This window comes from Macrobrachium rosenbergii, chromosome 44, assembly GCF_040412425.1.
Source record: "Macrobrachium rosenbergii isolate ZJJX-2024 chromosome 44, ASM4041242v1, whole genome shotgun sequence".
NCBI lineage: Eukaryota > Metazoa > Arthropoda > Malacostraca > Decapoda > Palaemonidae > Macrobrachium > Macrobrachium rosenbergii.
The window spans coordinates 35,058,070-35,082,101 of NC_089784.1; the positions used below are offsets into that span (position 1 = coordinate 35,058,070).

General features: G+C 34.1%; 2 protein-coding genes across 4 annotated transcripts in view; one reads left to right on the forward strand and one right to left on the reverse strand.

Moving 5' to 3' along the window:
- Positions 1 to 19,490, reverse strand: part of LOC136829516 (tetratricopeptide repeat protein 39B-like) — a 177,265-nt gene extending 157,775 nt beyond the window's left edge. For both annotated transcript variants that reach the window (XM_067088312.1, XM_067088311.1), the window contains exon 1: positions 19,359 to 19,490. In XM_067088312.1, coding sequence (XP_066944413.1) covers positions 19,359 to 19,391 — 33 coding nt within the window. In that variant the 5' untranslated portion in view covers positions 19,392 to 19,490. The remainder of the gene's footprint in view (positions 1 to 19,358) is intronic.
- LOC136829518 (ATP synthase mitochondrial F1 complex assembly factor 1) overlaps positions 1 to 24,032 on the forward strand; it is a 158,865-nt gene that overhangs the window by 110,065 nt on the left and 24,768 nt on the right. The gene's annotated exons all lie outside the window — the stretch shown is intronic.

The window sequence follows — 24,032 nt, forward strand, 5'->3', positions numbered from 1 at the left end:
AGGAATGCGGTAATCATGCGAGAGAGGAGACGGGAACGATCCACTTCTTGTGCTCTTTATTGCAAAGATGCTTTGGCTTCTGCTGCTCGCCAGAAGGACGATCCGGAGATAACTGGATGGGTAATGTGGGAAATGGGGGCCCACTCAATAGGTACTAGTATTACGTGTGCATATATATAAATATATGTATACATACATTTACATATATATACATGAGTAATGTGGGTAATGGGGGCACTCAATAGGTACTACTGTAGTATTACGTGTGTGTATACATTTACACATATACATATGTATACATACATTTACATTTATATACATGAGTATATATATGTATTACGTGCGTATATACAGAATACACACATATATGATACATACATTAACATATATATACGTGTATACATATAAAATACATGCAAACATATATATATATATATATATATATATATATATATATATATATATATATATTGCATAGCATATATTTATAAATTACATATATACGTATATGTGTACATAAATTATATATATACACATGTATATATACATATAATATATACTGTATTCTGTATACACATACACAAGTGTATATAAGTATATATATATATACATAATACGTATATATATTAGTAATCAAGACACAATTACATGTGGAACAGATCGGGATCGAACCCAGGTCTTTCAATTTATGATTTTCATTTTATGACTTATGTGGTCCAGTTGGTAGGAAGCCCTGGGTTCGGTTCTGCTGATGTACATTATAATATATATTTATATATATATATATATACATATATATGTGTGTGGTTTATATGCGTGTGCATGAATAAATATTCTTAGTATATATGAACGAAAGTATTCATTACCAGTTTATAATTTACATACACAGCATAAATACATACAACAACCGGACTTCAGGTAAAGCGTGAAGAAAAAAAAAAAAATATATATATATATATATATATATATATATATATATATATATATATATATATATATATATATATATATATATATATATATATGTATGTGTGTGTGTGTACGGAATAATTCAATATTTGAATTTAGAATTAGAGATGAGAAATAATACTATACACTAAAACAAACAAGTAAAAAATACGTAGAAGTTTCTTGGGTGCAATTGAGTTATCTGTACAGCCGCTACAACGTATATCTAGGCCACCGAAAATAGATCTATCTTTCGGTGGTCTCGGTATAATGCAGTATGAGCCACGGCCCATGAAACTTTAACCATGACCCGGTGGTAGTATGGCCTATATCATTGACAGAAGCACGATTATTGCTAACTTTAACCTTAAATAACACAAAAACTACTGAGGTTAGAGGGCTACAATTTGATATGTTTGATGATTGGAGGGTAGATGATCAACACTCCAATTTGCAGCCCTCTAGCCTCAGCTGTTTTTAAGATCTGACAGCGGACAAAAAAAAGTGCGGACAGAAAAAAGTGCGGGCAGAAAAAGCGCTGACGGACAGACAAAGCCGGCACAATGGTTTTGTTTTACAGAAAACATAAATCGTTTTACGAACCGGTTTCAGATAAGATACTTTATTATTTATCATATAAATAATTAAACACGTGGAAATAATGGCATGCAAATAAAAAAATAACAAAAAGTATCTAAACCAATCAGAAATAAGACCTAACAATAAAAAACAAAACTAAAAATCTGACAATCACGGCCACAAACGTCACGCATGCGCAGTGACAGGAGAGCAACGGCAGACTGCATTCTTACACGCAAGAGAAAGCACATTTTACGATCGTTCCTCCCAAAAAATGTTGGGAGATACAGAAATTCGTACAAAATCCTACACTTGGGAACACTAGAATAGCATAGAATAGAATATAGAATTTAGGCCACAAGCCAAGGCCTTTGAAAGGTGTAACAGGTGGAAGCCTTCGCAGTTGCACTACGAAACAACTGTCAGGAGGGTGTGGAAATTAAGATGGAAGAAAGAGATTATGGAATGGAATGTAGAATTTATGCCACAGGCCAAGCGCTGGGACCTACGAGGTCATTCAGCGCTGAAAGGGAAACAGAGTAGAAAGGCTTGAAAGATGTAACAGGAGGAAAACCTCAAAGCAGCTGCACTATGAAACAATTGTTAGGAGAGGGTGGAAATGAAGACGGAAGAAAGATTATGAACGCAGATACAGTAAAGGGTTGAAAGGGGTTGCAGCTAGGGGCTGAAAGGACGCTGCAGAGAATCTTAAGTCATGCCTACAGTGAACCGCACGACGTCCACCGACGACCCTATCCCCCTACGTAGCAATAATTGAAGAGGATTTTAAGCAGACACTGGCCTTTATGATGAGTCAAGAATTTAGTGCTGGCTAATTCAACACTTGTCTTAATACCTGCACCGCACCGCAAGAATAAAGAACTATAATACCATGCAATATGTCATACAGATATGAAAGCAAAACATAATCGACTAAAGTCCTCGTTTCTACCCTAAAACAATTCTGTTTACTTGTATTTTCATCTATTTACTTATTAATGTGTTAATTTTTTTCTTTTCTAATAACAAATCTCTTCTTTCTGTATTTCCTATTACCTTCATTGGAAGCCTGAATTGCAAGTCAATGGCCCCTTTGGTGGGCTTGTTCCCTCTGAATAGGGTTCATCTCTAAATAATAATCATAATAATAATAATAATAATAATAATAATAATAATAATAATAATAATAATAATAATAATAATAATAATAATAATAAATATTCTTTTGAAGCTTGAATTTCGAGTCAATGGCACCTGTGGTGGGTTTGTTCCCTCTGAATAGGGTTCATCTTCTCAATAATAATAATAATAATAATAATAATAATAATAATAATAATAATAATAATAATAATAATAATAATAATAATTCACAATCTCGTGAAAAACAATGTGTAATAAAAATCCACAATTACATAGTAATATATTTTACTGCATAATTGTGGATTTTTATTACACAATAATAAAAAATAAATAAATAAATAAATAATAATAATAATAATAATAATAATAATAATAATAATAATAATAATAATAATAATAATCCAGTGAACAGAATTCAATGAACAGAATTCAACAGGAAGTAATCAATACACCACTATCCTCACTGTAAACCTTGGAACTAGACATGCTGCAGAAAAAAAATAAGTAAAAAATATAGCTGCTAAGTTACTTCTGCACATTACTATTGGTCTTCTCCGACCTTGCAATATAAATATAGGTGGCTGTGTCGTCTCGACTTTCATCGACTGGATGGTGCTTTTTTATTATTACTGAATGAATGCTTATCTGGCAAAGGGGAGGGGAGGGGAGGGGAGGGTTCTTCTCTTTAGGGAATGTTTTTGTATCGATGAAAAAGACTGAGACGGTAGTTTGTGCGTTTACACATGCATATACATTTTGTGTTGATTTACACGTATAAGAATGTATGTTTTTACGCCTATGTATAACTCACCTTTCTACAGAAATATACTCTACGACAAATATAAATAACATACATATGCAATATATATGCATATATATAATATATATATTTATATATTCTCTGCATTAGTATAATTACTAGCAGGACCTCATTCAAACTGGAAGGTATCTAGTGGAAATATTTAGTCAAAAAAGATACATTATACTATATATATGTTTTTCATTCAAAAGTACACACACACACACACATATATATATATATATATATATATATATATATATATATATATATATATATATATATATATATATACAAACACATTATATATATATATATATATATATATATATATATATAGAGAGAGAGAGAGAGAGAGAGAGAGAGAGAGAGAGAGAGAGAAAATTAAAAAAACGCTCGCCATCCGCGGACGGACTGAACGCGACCAAAGACACACATACAAGTAATCCAAAGTAACCCGCTATACTTTCTTTGACGGCTGCACCAGCACGCCCATGCCAACCGACGAGTGTCCACAGTAACCCACAAAAAGCCTTCGGTTGCATGTCACGCAGTTGAAAATCCGAAAGTGGATCGTGAAGCGTGCATGCGAGATGTACGTGCATACGCACACGCACACATACACATCAGCACACTGACATGCCTTCATAGCCTGGAGACGGTTCACTCACGCTTCGCTTTGACTCTTTCCGGTTCAAGTTTTGATATCCGCTGTTCGTTAAACAGTACTCTTCTCATTCCCGTGTTGGTGGTTGTAAATAAAAAAAAAATATATATATGTATGTATGTATGTATATATATATATATATATATATATATATATATATATATATATATATATATATATATATATATATATATATATATATATATATATATATATATATATATATATCGTCGTTTAATATCCAATTCACTATACCTAAGGAATAACCTACACCCAAGGAAGACTATAATTAAGATATTTTTCGCACCCGGCAGGATTCCAACCGGTGCCTGGCTTAGAAACGACGATAAGACAGTGACTGAGGCCACCGTGTTATCACGAGAGACATAAAATGATATCGACTCTGCAGTACATACGTCATTTCCCTTACCAAACAGTACCTCAAAAATTAAAGGAAACACAAGTCACTACCACAAGTTGAATCGTAGATGAATCCTTAGTATAATATCACCGCAACATTCGTTGCTGATTCACACAGCTCCAAAGAAGGCTAACCAACATCCCGTCAAACACATTGACCCTATACACACACAAACACACTGCTCCAGTCATCTCGGTCTTTCTGGATATTTCACAACCAAAATTCTCCGTGCATATATCAGTAGTCTACACACAGAAACACACACACACACACATACGAGATATGTAAATTTATCAGGGACCAAAGTATCCTCTGAAAAAAATGTTCTTAAGAGAAAACACTGGATAAATAATAATAATAATAATAATAATAATAATAATAATAATAATAATAATAATAATAATAATAATAATAATAATAAAGGTACTTTGGACAGTTGCTATATAATTTACCGGCTGCTACAAAGAAAGTCTTTCGACAGATTGGAAAACTATTATTATTATTATTATTATTATTATTATTTGTGGTGCATCACTATATTGTGATCGGAAATAATGAGTAAAAAGCCACAATAATGTAAATGTGAGACTGTATTTTTCCAAAATACAAAAAGGATAAAACAGGGGAGCTTTCGACCGTTTGCACAACGGTCCTCTTCAGCCAACTCTGAAGAGGACCGTTGTGCAAACGGTCGAAAGCTCCGCTGTTTTATCCTTTTTGTATTTTGGAAAAATACAGTCTCTCATTTACATTATTGTGGCTTTTACTCATTATTATTATTATTATTATTATTATTATTATTATTATTATTATTATTATTATTATTATTAATAAAAACAACAATTTGGGGAGAACAGTAGAAAAGAAAGTGAGAAACGGGTACCTTGAGAAACCAAGCAATATAATTTATCAATTAACTTTCCTCCAAAAGATGTAAATTTATTGTTCCTGTTCCTTATCCTCGAACACCCTGACAACAATAACCAACAACAATAAGCAACAACAAACACCCATTTATAATGAAAGCAATACTCATACAACTCTTAGAAGCAAACAATACCTATCCTCAACTCAAAGCACAATATTGTTTTTCGTACACAAAGGTCAGTGTCGTTTCCATAAGCAAGGCAAGACAGTCGATCGCAAGTCACCATCACGAAGGATTGAAAAGCCTCTCTTGGTTGGTCGGAGTCCTGAGGTCTACAGTATACCAGGCCTCCTATTAGTTTTCTGTAAAAGAAAACTATTGTGACGGCTTTGTCTGTCCGCCCTCAGATCTTAAAAACTGCAAGAGGCTAGAGGGCTGCAAAATGGTATGTTGATCATCCACTCTCCAATCATCAAACTTACCAAATAGCAGCCATCTAACCTCAGTAGTTTTTATTTTATTGAAGGTTAAAGTTAGCCATAATCGTACTTATGGCACCGATATAGGTACCACAACACAGGCCACCACCGGACCGTGACTGAGTTTCATGGGCCGTGGCTGAGGCCAACACCGGATCATGTCTGAGTTTCATGGGCTGTGGTTGAATGTTTCATACAGCATTACACTCTGTACAGAAAATTCGATTACGCCGAAGAAACTTCGGCGCATATTTTACTTGTTTTCTTTTGCTGTTAATAAAATTAGAAATACATTCTGCAGTGCGGCCAGGTCACGTGAAGGAATTCACTTGAGGCTTAAAAAGGCTTGTTTATATTCCAGAGTAGAAAGTAGATTGGCTGTTTCTGTTCAGTTGCGAAATGGAGGTGAAACAGAATGACAGTTTTATAGGTATTATTTCTGAACGACTATAATGGTTTAGGTAAATATATATATATATATATATATATATATATATATATATATATATATATACATACATTATATGTTTATATACAGTATATGAATTTTTGTCAATTATACACGCGTGACTTTCTTGATAGCTCAGTGGTCGAAGTCACAGTCTACTATTTTTAATACGGCAACAGTTCAAATCCTACCGGTGACGAAGTACATATCAATTATAATTCCCTTGTGTTAATTTTTATCACATCACCGTGATATAGCTACACGCATTAAGCTACAAATGCAGTTTAATATCCAATTCACTCCACCTCGGAAATAACATATGTGTGTATATATAAATATATATATATATATATATATATATATATATATATATATATATATATATATATAGGTGTGTGTGTGTGTTTACCGAAGGGGAATTATGGTTAAGAAGATGTGTGTGTGTATATATATATATATATATATATATATATATATATATATATATATATATATATATATATATATATATGATTATTATACATATATATATTAGTGTATATACCACACTCGTAAAATCAGGCACAATGCAATGAGAGTTTCACATGGCGAAGAACTTTCGAAAGCCGATTTCCGAAGACTACACGGAATACAGAGACGCTATTAGGGGCTCTTTGGGATTCCTCACGGAATGGGCATAGAATTGTCACTCGAGTAACATACCCGTCCTTTCCGATGGAACGATGACGAGAAGACATAGGCACTGTTAACGTTTTCGGGTTTTGCGGAAAAAATAATTGCTCGTGCTTTTATCAAGAACCTCAAGGCGACAAAAAAAGGACCTTAGAACTTCGCCACAGCTGTAATATGCTCTTCCAACGATGCTGCGCATAATTATCAACCCCGAAGGATAACACAGTTGTTTATTTCAATCAATAATCACAATATATATCTTTGTTAACAATCTTTACATCTCACAAGCAATTTCCAATGTCGTTCGCACCAAATCTACGGACTCTCTCTCTCTCTCTCTCTCTCTCTCTCTCTCTCTCTCTCTCTCTCTCTCTCTCTCTCTCTCTCTCTCTCTCTCTCTCACTTAAATATACATATATATACTGTACAAACATGCATTATATATTATATATTATATATATATATATATATATATATATATATACACACATATATATACACAATATACATTATATATACTATATATACAGTAATTTTATATATATATATATATATGTGAAAATAATGCGTATATATCCATTCTTCCAAATCCGTATATATATATATATATATATATATATATATATATATATATATATATATATATATATATATATATATATATATATACATCCGCTCTCTCTCTCTCTCTCTCTCTCTCTCTCTCTCTCTCTCTCTCTCGCTTGGCCATCAGCAGAAGACAGAAGCAGCAGCAGTCACAAGAAAAGCTAATAACGACTCTTATCTCAGGTACACCAACAGACGTCTCAATTCTCGATTCATGTTTCACAGCCGGATTAAACTCACGGAGTTTCGAAAACGGCAACAAAAAAAAATCAAGGACATAAATTTTGTGCCCACGCACGCACATGTGCGCAAAGGCATTTACACACCTTTATTAATTATTATAACTCGAACGGTGCTGGGATTTAAGTGATGTCATCGTCGAACCTTGAAAAAAATTGGAAAAGTATACGCACCACTAATGAATGCATGTAGGCTATACAAAAAGACATATCATACATAGAGGTTTGTGTGTGTGTATATACTGTGTGTATATATATATATGTGTGTGTGTGTGTGTACCGTATATATATATATTAGACATATTTATATAAATATTTATGTATTATATATATAAATATATATAATGTCTATTAAATACACATATACATATAATTAATTTAATCATACATAATTACAAAAACTTATGTGTAAATTATGTATGTATACACACACACACATATATATACATATATAAGTTCATATATATATATATATATATATATATATATATATATATATATATATATATATATATATATATATATATATATATATATATATATATATATATATATATATATAATATATATAAATATATATATATATATATATATATATATATATATATATATATATATATATATTCACCAAAGGCGTATCTGCCTCAGCACGATAACAGTCACAAATGGCTTTTGCAACGCCAAGCAATTTTCCAATCATTAAATCACTTGGCATGTGAGGAATTCGCACTCAACTGCCTACGATACGAAGGGGAGAGAGAACTTCTACACTGCAAAGGAAAGCTGTTGCTTACTCTCTTAGGGCACGTTCACACGACAGTAAAACAGGGCATAAACATGCCGCAAACTTCTCGCATACATATCACATACAGGTAGAAAGCAAGTCGACCACAAGGTAAAACATTATAAACACGTCGGCAACTTGTCGCACAAATATCACGTACAGGTAGAAAACAAGTCGACCAAATGTTAAAACATTATAAACACGTCGGCAACTTGTCGCATACATATCACATACAGGTAAAAAACAAGATAACGACCGCCACTTGAAAGAGGTCAAACACGTCGGCTACTTACTGTATACATATCACAAACAAGCTGACAACAAGTCGACGACAACGAGTTGAAAAGGAATCTTTTGCAAATGCTGGATAATCGTATGAAACACTGGTTGGAACTACCAAGAAGTCACCGACTAGTATTCAACCTTTTTGTGACGTGTGTGCGATAAATTGCCGACACATTTACGACACGTTTGACTGCAGAGTGGACACACTTATGATATGAAAATCGAACAAAAAGGAACTAAGCTACGTATGTATATAACAGTTTTAGTTATATAAAGTGCAAGGTGATCTGAAGATGGCTGACTACGGAGACAGGACCAAAATTAACTTACTACAGAAAGTACAGATTATGCTTCTCCTTCCTTTACGACCATCATATGTATAGTAGATAACACCTCTCTCTCTCTCTCTCTCTCTCTCTCTCTCTCTCTCTCTCTCTCTCTCTCTCTCTCTCTCTCTCTCTCTGTTTCTGAGTGTAAATATATATATATATATATATATATATATATATATATATATATATATATATATATATATATATATATATATATATATAGCCTATATATAGATACATATGTATATATACATAAGTATATATGGGCTTGTGTAGGTATGCACGTTCATCTAGGTGAGCGCTCTTATACATGTGAGAGTGCGTGTGTGATCATACCTACGTAATCTGCATAGTAACCCATAGATAACTAACTATGCATCAGCTTTCCTATTACCACTAATCTGCAAGAACAGTCTTTTCAACTCCCCATACATACATACATACATACACAGACACACACACACACACAGACAACTGCAAATCAAAACTCTTAATAAAAGCAATCAATTGACACGAACCAACCTTCATATCCCTTACACCTAAAACAATAGCTACAGGGCAATTGTGAGCACGGAGCAACAACAAGCAAGCAAGCAAGCAAGACCAGGACAATTACGAAGAGCTGTTTGTGAACGGCAATGAGCGCATCGCGTACATCAAAGGCCGGTGCCACCTCTGCCGCTTTTTAATCAAAGACAAACGCCCCAGCTTTCGAGGAAGTTATACAATTACGACGCAAACATTTCCTGACTGGAGTGATGGAGGGGGGGGGGGTGACTGTGATGTAATTACACAAACACATATATATATACATACTGTGTATGTAATATATATATATATATATATATATATATATATATATATATATATATATATATATATATATATATATATATATATATATATATATATATATATATATATATATATATATATATATATATATACTTAAGCATATTATCTATTATCTACGTATATACGTATAAACATATATACAACTATAATCACTATGACAACATGGTCTATATATCTTTCATTACCACTTTATTTCTGTACCATTGTCGAAGGACTTCGATAATGGCTTGTAACTAAAGCCGAAACCGGTCAGGATTTACACTCAGTCCTTCATTTTCCTAGTGGTAATGATATATAATATTTATAAATATATATTAATATTTATAATATATATATATATATATATATATATATATATATATATATATATATATATATATATATATATATATATATATATACATGTGGGATTCGCTTATACACTGAAGTCACGTGCATCTAATGTGATTTTTTAAGCATATGTATGTATGTATATACATAATTATTATACATATATATATACGTATATATATAACTCAAAACACCAATTCCTCTCCACCTAACAACCCATCTATCTGCCTATAAACATCAATCAATCTCTATCCCTTCCAACCACCCATCCATCTCTCTCTCTCTCTCTCTCTCTCTCTCTCTCTCTCTCTCTCTCTGGTCTTATTGTTATAATCATACATAAACGTATTTAGACAAATTCCGTTTCAGTCTCTCATTTACTGCTTTCACAGTTTAGCTATACATAAAACATAATTAATTTATTTCTCTCTCTCTCTCTCTCTCTCTCTCTCTCTCTCTCTCTCTCTCTCTCTCTCTGACTGGTCTTACAATTAAAATTGTACATGATCGTGTTTTGACAAATTCAATTTGTTTCAATTCTCTCTCTCTCTCTCTCTCTCTCAGACTGGTCTTGCAATTATAATTGTACATAATCGTGTTTTGACAAACTCAGTTTCAATTTCTCTCTCTCTCTCACACACACACAAAACTAAGCTACTTACCATTCACGATGGAGAAGAAAGAGCACCGCCTTCGGACTCAACCCTCGCCATGGGAAAAATATCCATTATCACGGGGGAAAATTCAATTTCCTCTTCTCTTCTCCCTCGCCGTGCGTTAAGTCTCTCCCGTTTCTTTTACATACTTATTATTTCTTTCCCTTTACCAGTACCTGATGCTCTGTGCCTCCTCTACCCTAGCGCAAGAAGAAAGTCTGTCTTCTTTTTTTATTATTATTTTTTTCCTTTTTCAGCACCTGCCATTCAGGTGCAAGAACGCTCGCGCGCGCGCTCGAGAGAGAGAGAGAGAGAGAGAGAGAGAGAGAGAGAGAGAGAGAGAGAGATCTTTGCTTGTAATTCGACGTATAAAAGCATAAGGCAAGTGATCACTTTTATTAATTTTTTTTGCACAGTTGTGACAAAATGAATGAAGAAAGTAACGAAAGCTGTTGCAAATAATAATAATAATAATAATAATAATAATAATAATAATAATAATAATAATAATAAACAAGTAAAGTTATCGTTCTCGGAAGCCAGAAAATCAAGCGAAAAACAGCTACATAATAATAATAATAATAATAATAATAATAATAATAATAATAATAATAATAATAATAATAATAATAATAGAGAGATTATCACTCTCTCTCTCTCTCTCTCTCGAAGGCGTGATGGTGCATGCTAGATAAAAGGGTTTAGAAATATATACATCAATCTTTTTTATCAATACATATCCTTTCAGCATAATTCCTCCGTGACAGATCGTTTACAGAACACTCTGGTCCGTGCTATTGACTAAAACGATTTCACTACATCCTGGTCACATCTCTGCACGTACGCATATAGACAGAAATTCACATACATACACCCAAAGATCGTATGCATTTAGAAATTAGTTATGCACATAAACGTACACACACAACATATATATATATATATATATATATATATATATATATATATATATATATATATATATATATATATATATATATATATATATATAAATATATAAATATATATATATATATATATATATATATATAGTATATGTCTGACGTTCATAGCAACATACAAAAATTTCAACAACACAGTAATGCTGCCAGAGACTACCCGAAGAGAGAGAGAGAGAGAGAGAGAGAGAGAGAGAGAGAGAGAGAGAGAGAGCGATCGCAATACGCCATAACCGGTCCAAATCCGCCTGCTTTGAAGGGAAGCACGTAAACATTTCCTTCTTCTCATATAATGAACAGAGAAGGAAAAAAAACCATATATTCAAGAGACCTAAAAACGACGAGAACAGAGGGTGAGTCATTTTCCAAGCGACCTTGCGAATATAAGGTTTCACTCCAGATCGTGAATGACCACCAGCGAAGGTTGGTGATGAAACCGAGAAAAAAAGACAAATAATTTCTATTAAAATATTTTGAACACTAAAATAAATTCCAGCAAACCATACCAGACGCTAAAATCAGTTCCAGCAAACCATACCAGACGCTAAAATAAATTCCAGCAAACCATACCAGGCGCTAAAATAAATTCCAGCAAACCATACTAGACAATAAAAGTAATTCCAGCAAACCACACTAGACGCTAAAATAAAATCCAGCAAACTACACCAGACACTACAATAAATTCTAGCAAACCATACCAACCGCTAAAATAAATTCCAGCAAAACCACACCATGCACTTCCAAATATAATTCTCGCCTGGGATAAGACGAAAGACAAGTATGGCATCCTAGGAAAAATAATATTTTTAATAATACTAACAAAATAATGCAAGAGCGAAATATTCAATCCAGGAAAACCTTATTATGATCAGCAAAAATACTGACAGAAATATATGGAAAGCAAAAAAAACCACGTCTGACGAAACAAACGCAATGCAGCAAGTAAAACGGGGAAGCCAAACCGGTGTTAACACCCGCAGAGATAAGAAAATAAAAAAAAAAAGAAAGTACGTCCTGAAAAAGACTTCGCGCTACGCAAAAGAAAACAATTCTACCGGACCCTGGAATGTAATACAAACATTTCATCGCCCTGAAACTGGTTTTCCACAGGATTTTGGTATAACCACTTGCTTTAATCACAAAAGCGCCCGTAGGGAGATTGCGCCGTCAGTACACCCTCACGCAGTGCACTGCAGGCATTTATACGGTTCTTCGCAGCATGCCTTCGGCCCCTAGCTGCAACCCCTTTCGTTCCTTTTACTGTATCTCCGTCCGTATTCTCTTCCTTCCACCTCACTTTCCACACTCTCCTAACAACTGTTTCATAGTGCAACAGCGAGGTTTTCCTCCTCTTACACCTTTCAAATCTCCTTTACTCTTAATTTCCCTTTCAGCGCTGAGTGACCTCGTAGGTCCAAGCGCTTGGCCTTTGGCTTAAATTTTATATCCAGATTCGGGTCACAAGAGATGCAAAAGACAAAAATCCGTTCCGTTGGTCATTATTTCCGTCCAATTTTTAGATGAAAGGTAATTTGTAACAGATTGTAGATAGTATATATGAAGCATACAGCAAAAGTCAGTAGTCAGTTAAAAAAAAAAGTAATATGTACACTGATGTGCAAGCTTGTGAATACAGGCTAAGAAGGAGAGAGAGAGAGAGAGAGAGAGAGAGAGAGCAGCACAAATCAGTTCAAATTAAGTAGTCTGCCCATTGGTATGCAGATAATGCAGGTTTGTGAATACAGGAGAGAGAGAGAGAGAGAGAGAGAGAGAGAGAGAGAGAGAGAGAGAGAGAGAGAGAGAGAGAGAGAGAGAGCACAAATTAGTTCTAATTAAGTAGTTTGCCCATTGGTATGCAGGTTTGTAAATATAAGGAGAGAGAGAGAGAGCGCAGCTCACAAAGGGAGTTTATACACTGGCATAGTTTATGAGTATAAGTGAGAGAGATGAAAAAATTGCCCACTATATATCTTTATCCACAACTCTCCCACATCAAAGACGAAAAACTACCTACTATCTTTATCCACAACTCTCCCACATCAAAGACGAAAAAACTACCTACTATCTTTATCCACAACTCTCCCACATCAAAGACGAAAAAACTACCTACTATCTTTATCCACAACTCTCCCATATCAAAGATGAAAAAACTACCTACTATCTTTATCCACAACTCTCCCACATCAAAGATGAATATCAAGATAGAAAGATGAAATACACCTACTGTACGTGTGTTCTAGACCTACCAAGCGAGACAAGCTATATGCTTGGATATATTCATTTATGCCTGGTATTATTTATGCATTAATTTCTGGTTAAAAAAAATGAAAAACTGTAGAAAAATTTTTCGAAAATATCAATTAATTACTCAAATAACGCATGATATTATTATTATTATTATTATTATTATTATTATTATTATTATTATTATTATTATTATTATTACTATTATTATTATTATCATTCCCAGTGCTACTTGTGCATTCTTTTTGGTTAAAAAAGCGGAACATAAATTTCTGTTCGAACACATCAATTAAGTACCCAAATGACACACGAAATTACTAATATTACTGTTATTATTATTATTATCATTAACATTATTAGCGTCAGTTTTAATATTAGTAGTGGAACTGTAAAGGTAATGTAGTTACTACTACTTCATGTTCATTAACCTTGTAGCATAAATTTTACTCTGTACAATATAGGCCTACAGAAGGGACGTGCAGCTAAATGGATGGCTGAGAGAGAGAGAGAGAGAGAGAGAGAGAGAGAGATAATGGGGAGGAGCCTGTCCATTATGACCTTGGTAATCCCATAATAAAGACACCCAGCTTAGCGAGATCCCTCACGGAAAAAAAAAAAAACTCCTCAGCATCACATCACCACTGAAGGAATTCCGCATCCTCCAACCTCGATCCTTCCTTTCAAAAGCCTGTTACATACCTTGACTTGCCTCCTCCTCCTCCTCCTCCTCATCTTCCTCCTCCTCCTCCTCCTCCTCCTAATTCTAAGGCTTCCTGACCTTAGGCGCAGGTCGATCTTGACCTATTAATAATGTCCTTCACGACTTAACGAATTTTTTTTAACTTATTTACGCGTTTCTTTTTTTTTTACTTTTTTTTTGCCTTTTTGCTGTTTTCCGAATGCATTCTTTGCTCGGCCATTCCCCAAAACTATCGGCAAGGTTGTGGTGAATAAGGAACTACTAAAAAAAATTGTTAAAACTTGTAAAAAAAAAAAAAAAAGGCTCTTGATGCCTAACTGTGAAGGGAGGCGAGTTTCCTCTTCTTGCCTTTTCCCGTCCTCACGGCTAACAACTTTTGAATAGTATGCGCGAAAGAGTTATTTTATACAATAAAAAAAAGATTATAAACATCCATAACTTCGTCAGGTTTATATAAATACACAAATCACAAACAACAAACCCGTCTAACCAAGGTCTAAAGAACACGTATCTAAAATTTACCGAGAGCTCCTCACACAACTTCCGAGGAAGAAATAACGACCTAGTTGGCAACACCAGCGACCATTAATACCACAGGGGAAGAAGCTGTTCCAGTCAAACCACAAACTATGCAAACAAACGAAAGTGGTCGACGTAGTCTTGGTGCGCAGGGGAGATTTCGTTTGTTTCTTTGCTGGAAAACTAAGAACAGAAAGTCACTTAACAATAAACAAGTAAAAAATGCGCCGAAGTTTCTTCGGCCCAATCAAGTTTTCTGTACAGCCGCTACAGCGTTTAATAAGGTCACCGAAAATAGATCTATCTCTTGGTGATCTCGGTATATGCTGTAAGAGTCGCGGCCCATGAAACTTTAACTACGGGACGGTGGTGGCCTATCCTATGTTGCCATGAAGCACGATTATGGCTAACTTTAACCTTAAATAAAACAAAAACTACTGAGGCTAGAGGGCTGCAATTTGATATGTTTCATGATTGGAAGTTGAATGATCAACATACCAATTTGCAGCCCTCTAATCTCAGTAGTTTTTAAGATCTGAGGGCGGACAGAATGAAGTGCGTACGGGCAGACAAAGCCAGCACAAGTTTTCTTTTACAGAAAACTAATATTTATGTCCGAGAATAAATGGCAAGGATATTAAGTTCGTCTTTAGTACAATCAATTTCACGTCCAAAATCCCGTGATCAAAATTTTAACCCTTGCTTTTATCGTACCGCCTCGAGAATCGTCCTCTGTTCAAATAATTCCCGTTTGCCTGCTGCCAGGTGCGTCAGCTCCAATAAACTAGACCTTGAACAAAATACCAGGTCAATGAATAAATAAATAATTATGCCTCAATAATTTCCTTTTAGTTCTCTGTAAAAGAAAACTATTGTGCCGGCTTTGTCTGTCCGTCCGCACTTTATTCTGTCCGCCCTCAGATCTTAAAAACTACAGAGGGTAGAGGGCTGCAAATTGGAATGTTGATAATCCACCCTCTACTCATCAAACATACCAAACTGCAGCCCTCTAGGCTCGGTAGTTTTTATTTGATTTAAGGTTAATGTTAGCCATAATCGTGCACCTGGCAACTATATAAGACAGGCCACCCACCGGCCCGTGGTTAAAGTTTCATGGGACGCAGCTCATACAGCGTTATACCGAGACCCCTGAAAGATAGATCTATTTTCGGTGGCTTTGATTGTACGATGTACAGGCTTCGGCGCCATCTTTACTTGTTTGTTATCATCACTGCTGGCGTTAACGTTGTCTTTGCAATGCATTTAGGCGCAAACTGTTCAGAAATGAGTCTAAGCTTTGGAAAGTTAGGAAAGTGGTGCAAATTATTAGTACTAACTATCTGCTGTAATTATTACTTGCAATATCATTATTTGCTTCAGGTTATGAACTGAATGGTAAGTGGTGAAAATCATTAGTACAAACTAGCTGTTGTAATTATTACTCTTATTATTATAAATTATAATTTCCGTCAGGTTGTGAACTGACAACCATTCCTGACAAAACGTGACAACGAAAAAGATACCTTTTGGTATCATATGATAAACTATATGGCGGCCCCTTACCAAGTTCTAGAGGACGAGACGATGCATACACACGTGAATCATTGCACCCCTATATTACGAGATAGGAGGAACAGCCCAGCCGTATGAAGAGAGGCAGTGTACGTATATAATTTCCATACCATAATTCAGTCTAACCATTATATACAAATGATAACACTATTACCGGTCCAGCATTATGAAGAGAGAGGTAGCTTCGTAAATTATATTCGCAACACAGTTCAAACTGCCATCATGTACAAATGATAACATTGCCAATGACTGATGAAAAGGAAAAAATAATGATAATATGAAATCCTCCGAGATTTCTGTAAGGCTGGATATGTGTCATGGAAGAGACTAATGAAGTTTAAGGAAAAATCTAACAAATATACTAGCTATCAACTAGGCCTAATTCTCGATCTGAGAACACATTTTAAATACGGCTCTCCATTTATTAGTGTACCTCCGTGAAAGACCTAAATAACCGTTAAGTTTAAATTCGCGCAGATGACACTATAAATGAGCTGTCAGGTACGGTGCTACCAAGGTCATTGCACATTCTGACAACTGTGTTATCAGTGAATCAGGTGGAGAGTAAAAGCTGCATGTTTCGCAACATTTAACAATTATATATAACATTATATACAATTATATATATATATATATATATATATATATATATATATATATATATATATATATGTAGAATATATATAAGAGAGAGATGTATACATACAAGTATATAAATGACTGAATTTTAATGGGTTTACAACAACCCAATAAAATCTGTATCGTGCATATCGGCCTAGCAATGGCAGCTGACAAAAATAAGACCGATAATAAAATCATAAATTGATAACAATATCAAACCGCCAATCCCTGAGAGAGAGAGAGAGAGAGAGAGAGAGAGAGAGCTCTTAACACAAGCACAGAAATAACTTCTGCCTTGGCTACACTTTCCATAGGATCAGAGTGGCCACCACCTTGACTTGGAAGGCTTCTAAAATCCATGTCTAGTGAAATAAATATTTAAGTAACGATGATAGTACCAAGCTTATTAGTTGGAGAGAGAGAGAGAGAGAGAGAGAGAGAGAGAGAGAGAGAGAGAGAGAGAGAGAGAGAGAGAGAGAATTGGAAAACTACTTAAACCTCTCCAGATGATTTTCCCTCACACTGCACCAACCTTAATTTAAAAAAAACGTCATTACGATACGTCAACGACCAGTGACTTATTACCACCATTAAAAACCTCAATTACTTCACTTCATTATCATCGTAAATACCTTGAATGATATTACGAATTATCTGTGCGTCATTCTAACCAGAGATTTTTTTTATTTTTAATTACTATCGATTGCGTCACGTTATTTTAACATTTTAAATTACTCTAGATTAAGGTACATAATTTCCTCAATTTTAATGAATAATTCGGGTTGTTCCATGTGGATAGGGTCAACTTTAAATAATAAAAATAATAATAATAATAATAATAATAATAATAATAATACTCTCGATTAGGCTAAGCCTATGTTCGAACATGGATATCTAATTACATAGGCCTAGGCCTAAGCTTCATATGATATGAAACACAACTAACCTACATTAGATAATAAAATATATAAAAAAATATGTAAAATACACATTTTAAAATTCTTCTTTGCCAACCGAATTGCTTTCTTCAATTATAGTTACTGAAAACAGACATTTCTCGAAATTACCATTTTTTTTTACGTCAAAATGATGACGACCTTACTATTAGCCTGGGATATAATAACAGGTATAGGCTATTCATGAATACACTATATATATAATATATATATATATATATATATATATATATATATATATATATATATATATATATATATATATATATATATTATATATATATAACGTAACTGACCAATGGTTATCAATAATTCTGTCTGTCTAGCAGGTAACCAAAATAGTATCCGCTGCTATCATGAAAACATCCTGTTACCCAATCGGGTAACGAGTAAAGAGCAATAAGTAACGAGTATTAAGCAACGGAGTAAGGAGCAATAAACAAACAAATACGAGGGTCGGGCATCCTTACAGCATTCACCTTGAAAATACACACACACACGGGCGACCACAATACTACAATTACTGATTTTACGGCGACCAGTACCACAACCCCGAAATCCCATTGGGACAGGACGTTCTCTAAATAAAGACGCCATAATTCTAATCACAAACGGACGAAATCCGCCGACGGGGGAAACGCAGCGGGACAAGAAACGAAATCATCTTCATCTCACTAACCTCCTCTCCATTTTCCACTTCGAGATCAGCCATCGCGTTCAGTAGCAGTACCTATCGGTTCACTGTCTAACCCTAAACTGGCGGTCGAGATGGTCTCTCACCTCATATAAATGGATGACCGCCGACTCAGCTCGGCAATCAATATCTGGCAGCGGCCGGCGTACGGTCGGTGGACGCTGCCAGACGCATTTCGATTCCCTTCCAGGTCCTTCGGCCAGGGATTATAGACAACTTGATTCTCTTATTGGAAAGAAAACAGAGATTGAGTGGAGGAGATTCTTTGGTCTATACTTCTTCGTAGCCGCGGGCTGTTCGAGACTGCGGCGATTTCAACCTGACCAATGGGAATTGGACAAATTAGACTATAAAAGGGATACACTGAGTGTAATGCATAATATAGATAAATAAGTAAGTAAATAATTTTATATACATATATATATGTATATATATATGTATATATGTATATATGTATACATATATATGGCCTGTATACAGTATACTGTATACATATATATATGGAGAAAATCATATGTGGTAAGGAACCTTTATAAACAATATTATTTTCATATTACACCTTCTCGTGCACTATTTCTTAGAAACACACTTGTGATTTCTTATACAAAGATAGTTTTTAATGTTACAATATAATCGTTATTAAGAAATGCTTTGTATATGCATTACACACGTTTGTATATGAATAAATAAATACGTTGATTTATTTACAAGTGTAGTTACTGAACTAATCAAACACACGCGCATCATAAATATATATATATATATATATATATATATATATATATATATATATATATATATATATATATATATATATATATGTGTGTGTGTGTGTGTGTGTGTGTGTGTATGTATATATATATATATATATATATATATATATAGACATCCCTTTATATATATACATTATATATATAAATTATATATATTTGTACTATCCTATGCATACACACGCACACCGTGAGTGCTTGCCTCCATCAGACAGTTATTTTAAGCACAGAACTAAAAAAAAAAAAAACTAAAAAGAAAAAACTTGTCTCCCACTGAAGATGGTGCCAAATTCAGGAAGAAGATTGCAGCCCTTTTGACCTCCGACGTAATGACGTCAGAGTGACGTCAAATAGGTAGCTTTGCCGTTCCCCTCAGTCAGCTCTTCGCTCTCACTCTCCCCCTCCCCGCCCCGCCCCCAGCCAAATTCTTCCCCCACCCCCACGTACTCTACCATGGTGGCCCTCTCCGTTTTCTCACTCTCTACTCAGAGTGATTGGCTCTCTCTCTCTCTCTCTCTCTCTCTCTCTCTCTCTCTCTCTCTCTCTATATATATATATATATATATATATATATATATATATATATATATATATATATATATATATATATATATATTTCACTGTGAAGTGAAAAAGGATGTAATTTTCGATTGTATCTCTCTCTCAACTCTCTCTCTCTCTCTCTCTCTCTCTCTCTCTCTCTCTCTCTCTCTCTCTCTGTATGTATAATTAATTTGTCTTTTCTAACATCGTTGTTAATCTTACTTTGATCATCGTCTTTGGACTTTAACTTTAAAAATAACTTTGAAAGCTTAAAGTTTTAAATCCTATATTTGAAACCACACCAGAACAATACTGGGAAAACGAAAATTTCAGAGCCTCACCTTTTTCACTATAGTACCGGTACCTAGAATCAACAAAAATTACTATTTTATGCTTCTTTGAAGCAAAATCTAATTAGATTACCTCTAAATTTTTGTTCTGAAATATATCTAGTTATACGATACCGCATCTAGTGCCAAGAAACTTTCAACCGTCAAACAGTAGACCCATAAATTGTTACAGTACAGTATCACCTCAACTTAGCGGACCTCACTTAAAGGACCTCAGCTACATCATTATAATTCATTTTGGCTATGCCACCATTTTCATAAGTTGTATTTCAACAGAGATCTTTCACATTCACAATAAATTGATCCCCGATCCCCTTAATCTGCCGAGAGCGACCAGATTCGCTGAGCAGCAGAAGCACCACCATGCAGTAACTGTGCCTTGTTGTCGAACAGAATTCTCAGTTCCAGAAGTCCTTTATTTCTCACACCGCTTGATTGTGGAACAGCCTCCCAGAGGATGTCGTACAGCTGGAAATTCAGAGGTTCAAGCGAAAATGCAGTGCATTAATACTCTAATACTATTCTTCTTGCATTTTAATACATTTTTATCTATTTATCTGTTTATTAATTTTTTTCTTTCTTAATAAGAGGGGTCTCTTCTTTCTGTATTTCCCTTTACTTCCTCTTACTGTTTCCCCAATGTATACCATAATATTCTTTGGAAGCTTGAATTTCAAGCCAATGTCCTCTTTGGTGGGCTTGTTCCGATATAAATAGGGTTCATCTCCTGAGTAATAATAATAATAATAATAATAATAATAATAATAATAATAATAATAATAATAATAAGATGTGATAAATTTTTAGATAAATCTCTGAAATTGGGTGTTAAGTGTAGAGCAGACTTTAGTTTATTTTAGGAACTACATAGAACTTAGAATTGAAGATATCTAGAAAAGTATTCGAGTGCAGGCTATGATATAGGGCAGTGGTTCTTAACCAGGGGTGTTCGCATCCCTAGGGGTGCAAAGCCGGTTCTTAAGGGGTGCGAGGATGCCTATGAATAATTAAAGCAAGATATATTTTTACATCCGCATGTTATTTTTTCTGCAAAAAAATAAGATAAAATAAGTAATAATAATAATAATAATAATAATAATAATAATAATAATAATAATAATAATTAATAATATTATTATTATTATTATTATTATTATTATTATTATTATTATTATTATTATTATTGCTACAGCAGTGCGCTGAGCTATAGATAAACCTACACATAATTTTCTAATGAAGTATTTTAGTTTTTTTTTTATTTCAGCAATTCAGGGCGTGTGAGAACTGACCGCCGATTTGAAAGGGGTGCATACATTGAAAAGCGTTAAGAACCGCTGATATAGGGTCTTTGGTACTTAGAAAAAAATCGCCCAAATCTGGCAGTATCATCCCGTAGAGTTTTGTATTTGAAGTTGTAGCTAAGGGTAATTATATTCAAATTATCACCAATTACATGTTTTATCAGCGCACAAGCTCAAAGGATAAATGTGCTGAGGTTATCGTGACAAAAACACGTAGCAGGAACAGTGGAGAAAAAGGAATCTGATTGATATTGCAAAACTGGTTATTTATTCCTTTCTGGTGGGAGATCGATTCCGTGAAGACTTTTGTAAGGTTTCCTAGAGATCTATTTTGGTTTTATGAAGATGACGCATCAGTAAAATCAGCAGAAGAAAGACGAAAGAATTAGCGGCTAAAAGTACCGATTCCTTGTCGTCTCTAATTGATATTAACAAAATCGATTATTTATTCCTTTCTGGTGGAGGATCGATTCCGTGAAGACTTTATAGAGTTTCCTAGATTTCTTTTGGCTTTATAAAGACGGCCCATCAGTAAAATTAACAGAAAAAGACGAAAGAATTAGTGCCTAAAAGTACCGATTCCTTGTCGCCTCCCTGTGCAAATATTTTCATAACTTGTTCCTGTGCCCAGAGTCCAGTAAATTACGTATCGATATCAATACCTACCTGCGTCATCGGATCTCTCTCCAGCGGTTATGTGGCATTACACAATAACGCTTCCTGGAACCACATATCATCAATGGATTGATTGACAGGTAATTCTGTATTGCTGATGGTACGACCATGAAAGAATTGACAAGAATGTAGCCTGACGCACTTGGTGTCGAAAACAAGTTAGTGTTTGTTGTACGAAGAATCGAGGTGATTCTGGTCGTGTTTACGTGAATAAAATCACTCCGTTACTGAGCGTTTTAAAGGTTGGAGCCTCGTCTTTAAATATACATGAAAAAGCTGTGTGGTGTAGGTCCATTTCACTCTCAGCTCAAGAGGTTCTTTATTCCTCTTACCGTTGGACTGTGGAACAGTCTCCCTGAAGGATGTCGTGCAGTTGGAACCTCTTCAGAAGTTCAGGCGAAGTGCAACCCATTACTATCCTAAAGCAGGTCTTGTTTTTTTTTTATAATTTACTCACATTTTTATCTATTTATTTATTTATTTGTTCATTTACATTTTTTCTTTTACAATAACTGATCTCGTCTTTCTGCATTTCCTATCACCTTCGTTATTTCTTTCAAATGAACACCAGATTCTTTGGAAACTTGAATTTCAAGTCAGTGGTGGGCTTGTTCCATACGAATAGGGCTCATCTTCTGAATAATAATAATAATAATAATAATAATAATAATAATAATAATAATATAATAATAATAATACAACCATATTCTTTGGAAGCTTGATTTTCAAGTCAATGGCCCCTCTGGGTTTATTCCATATGAATAGGTTTCATCTTCTGAATAATAATAATAATAATAATAATAATAATAATAATAATAATAATAATAATAATAATAATAATAATATTATTATTATTATTATTATTATTAATATTATTATTATTATTATTATTATTATTATTATTATTATTATTCTAAAGCCTGTACTTATTTGACAAGACAAAGGTAATATAATTCTGCGGAAACACAGAAGCCCTCCACCTGACGCTAAGACTAAGTAAATTTCTTCAACTTTTCGTTC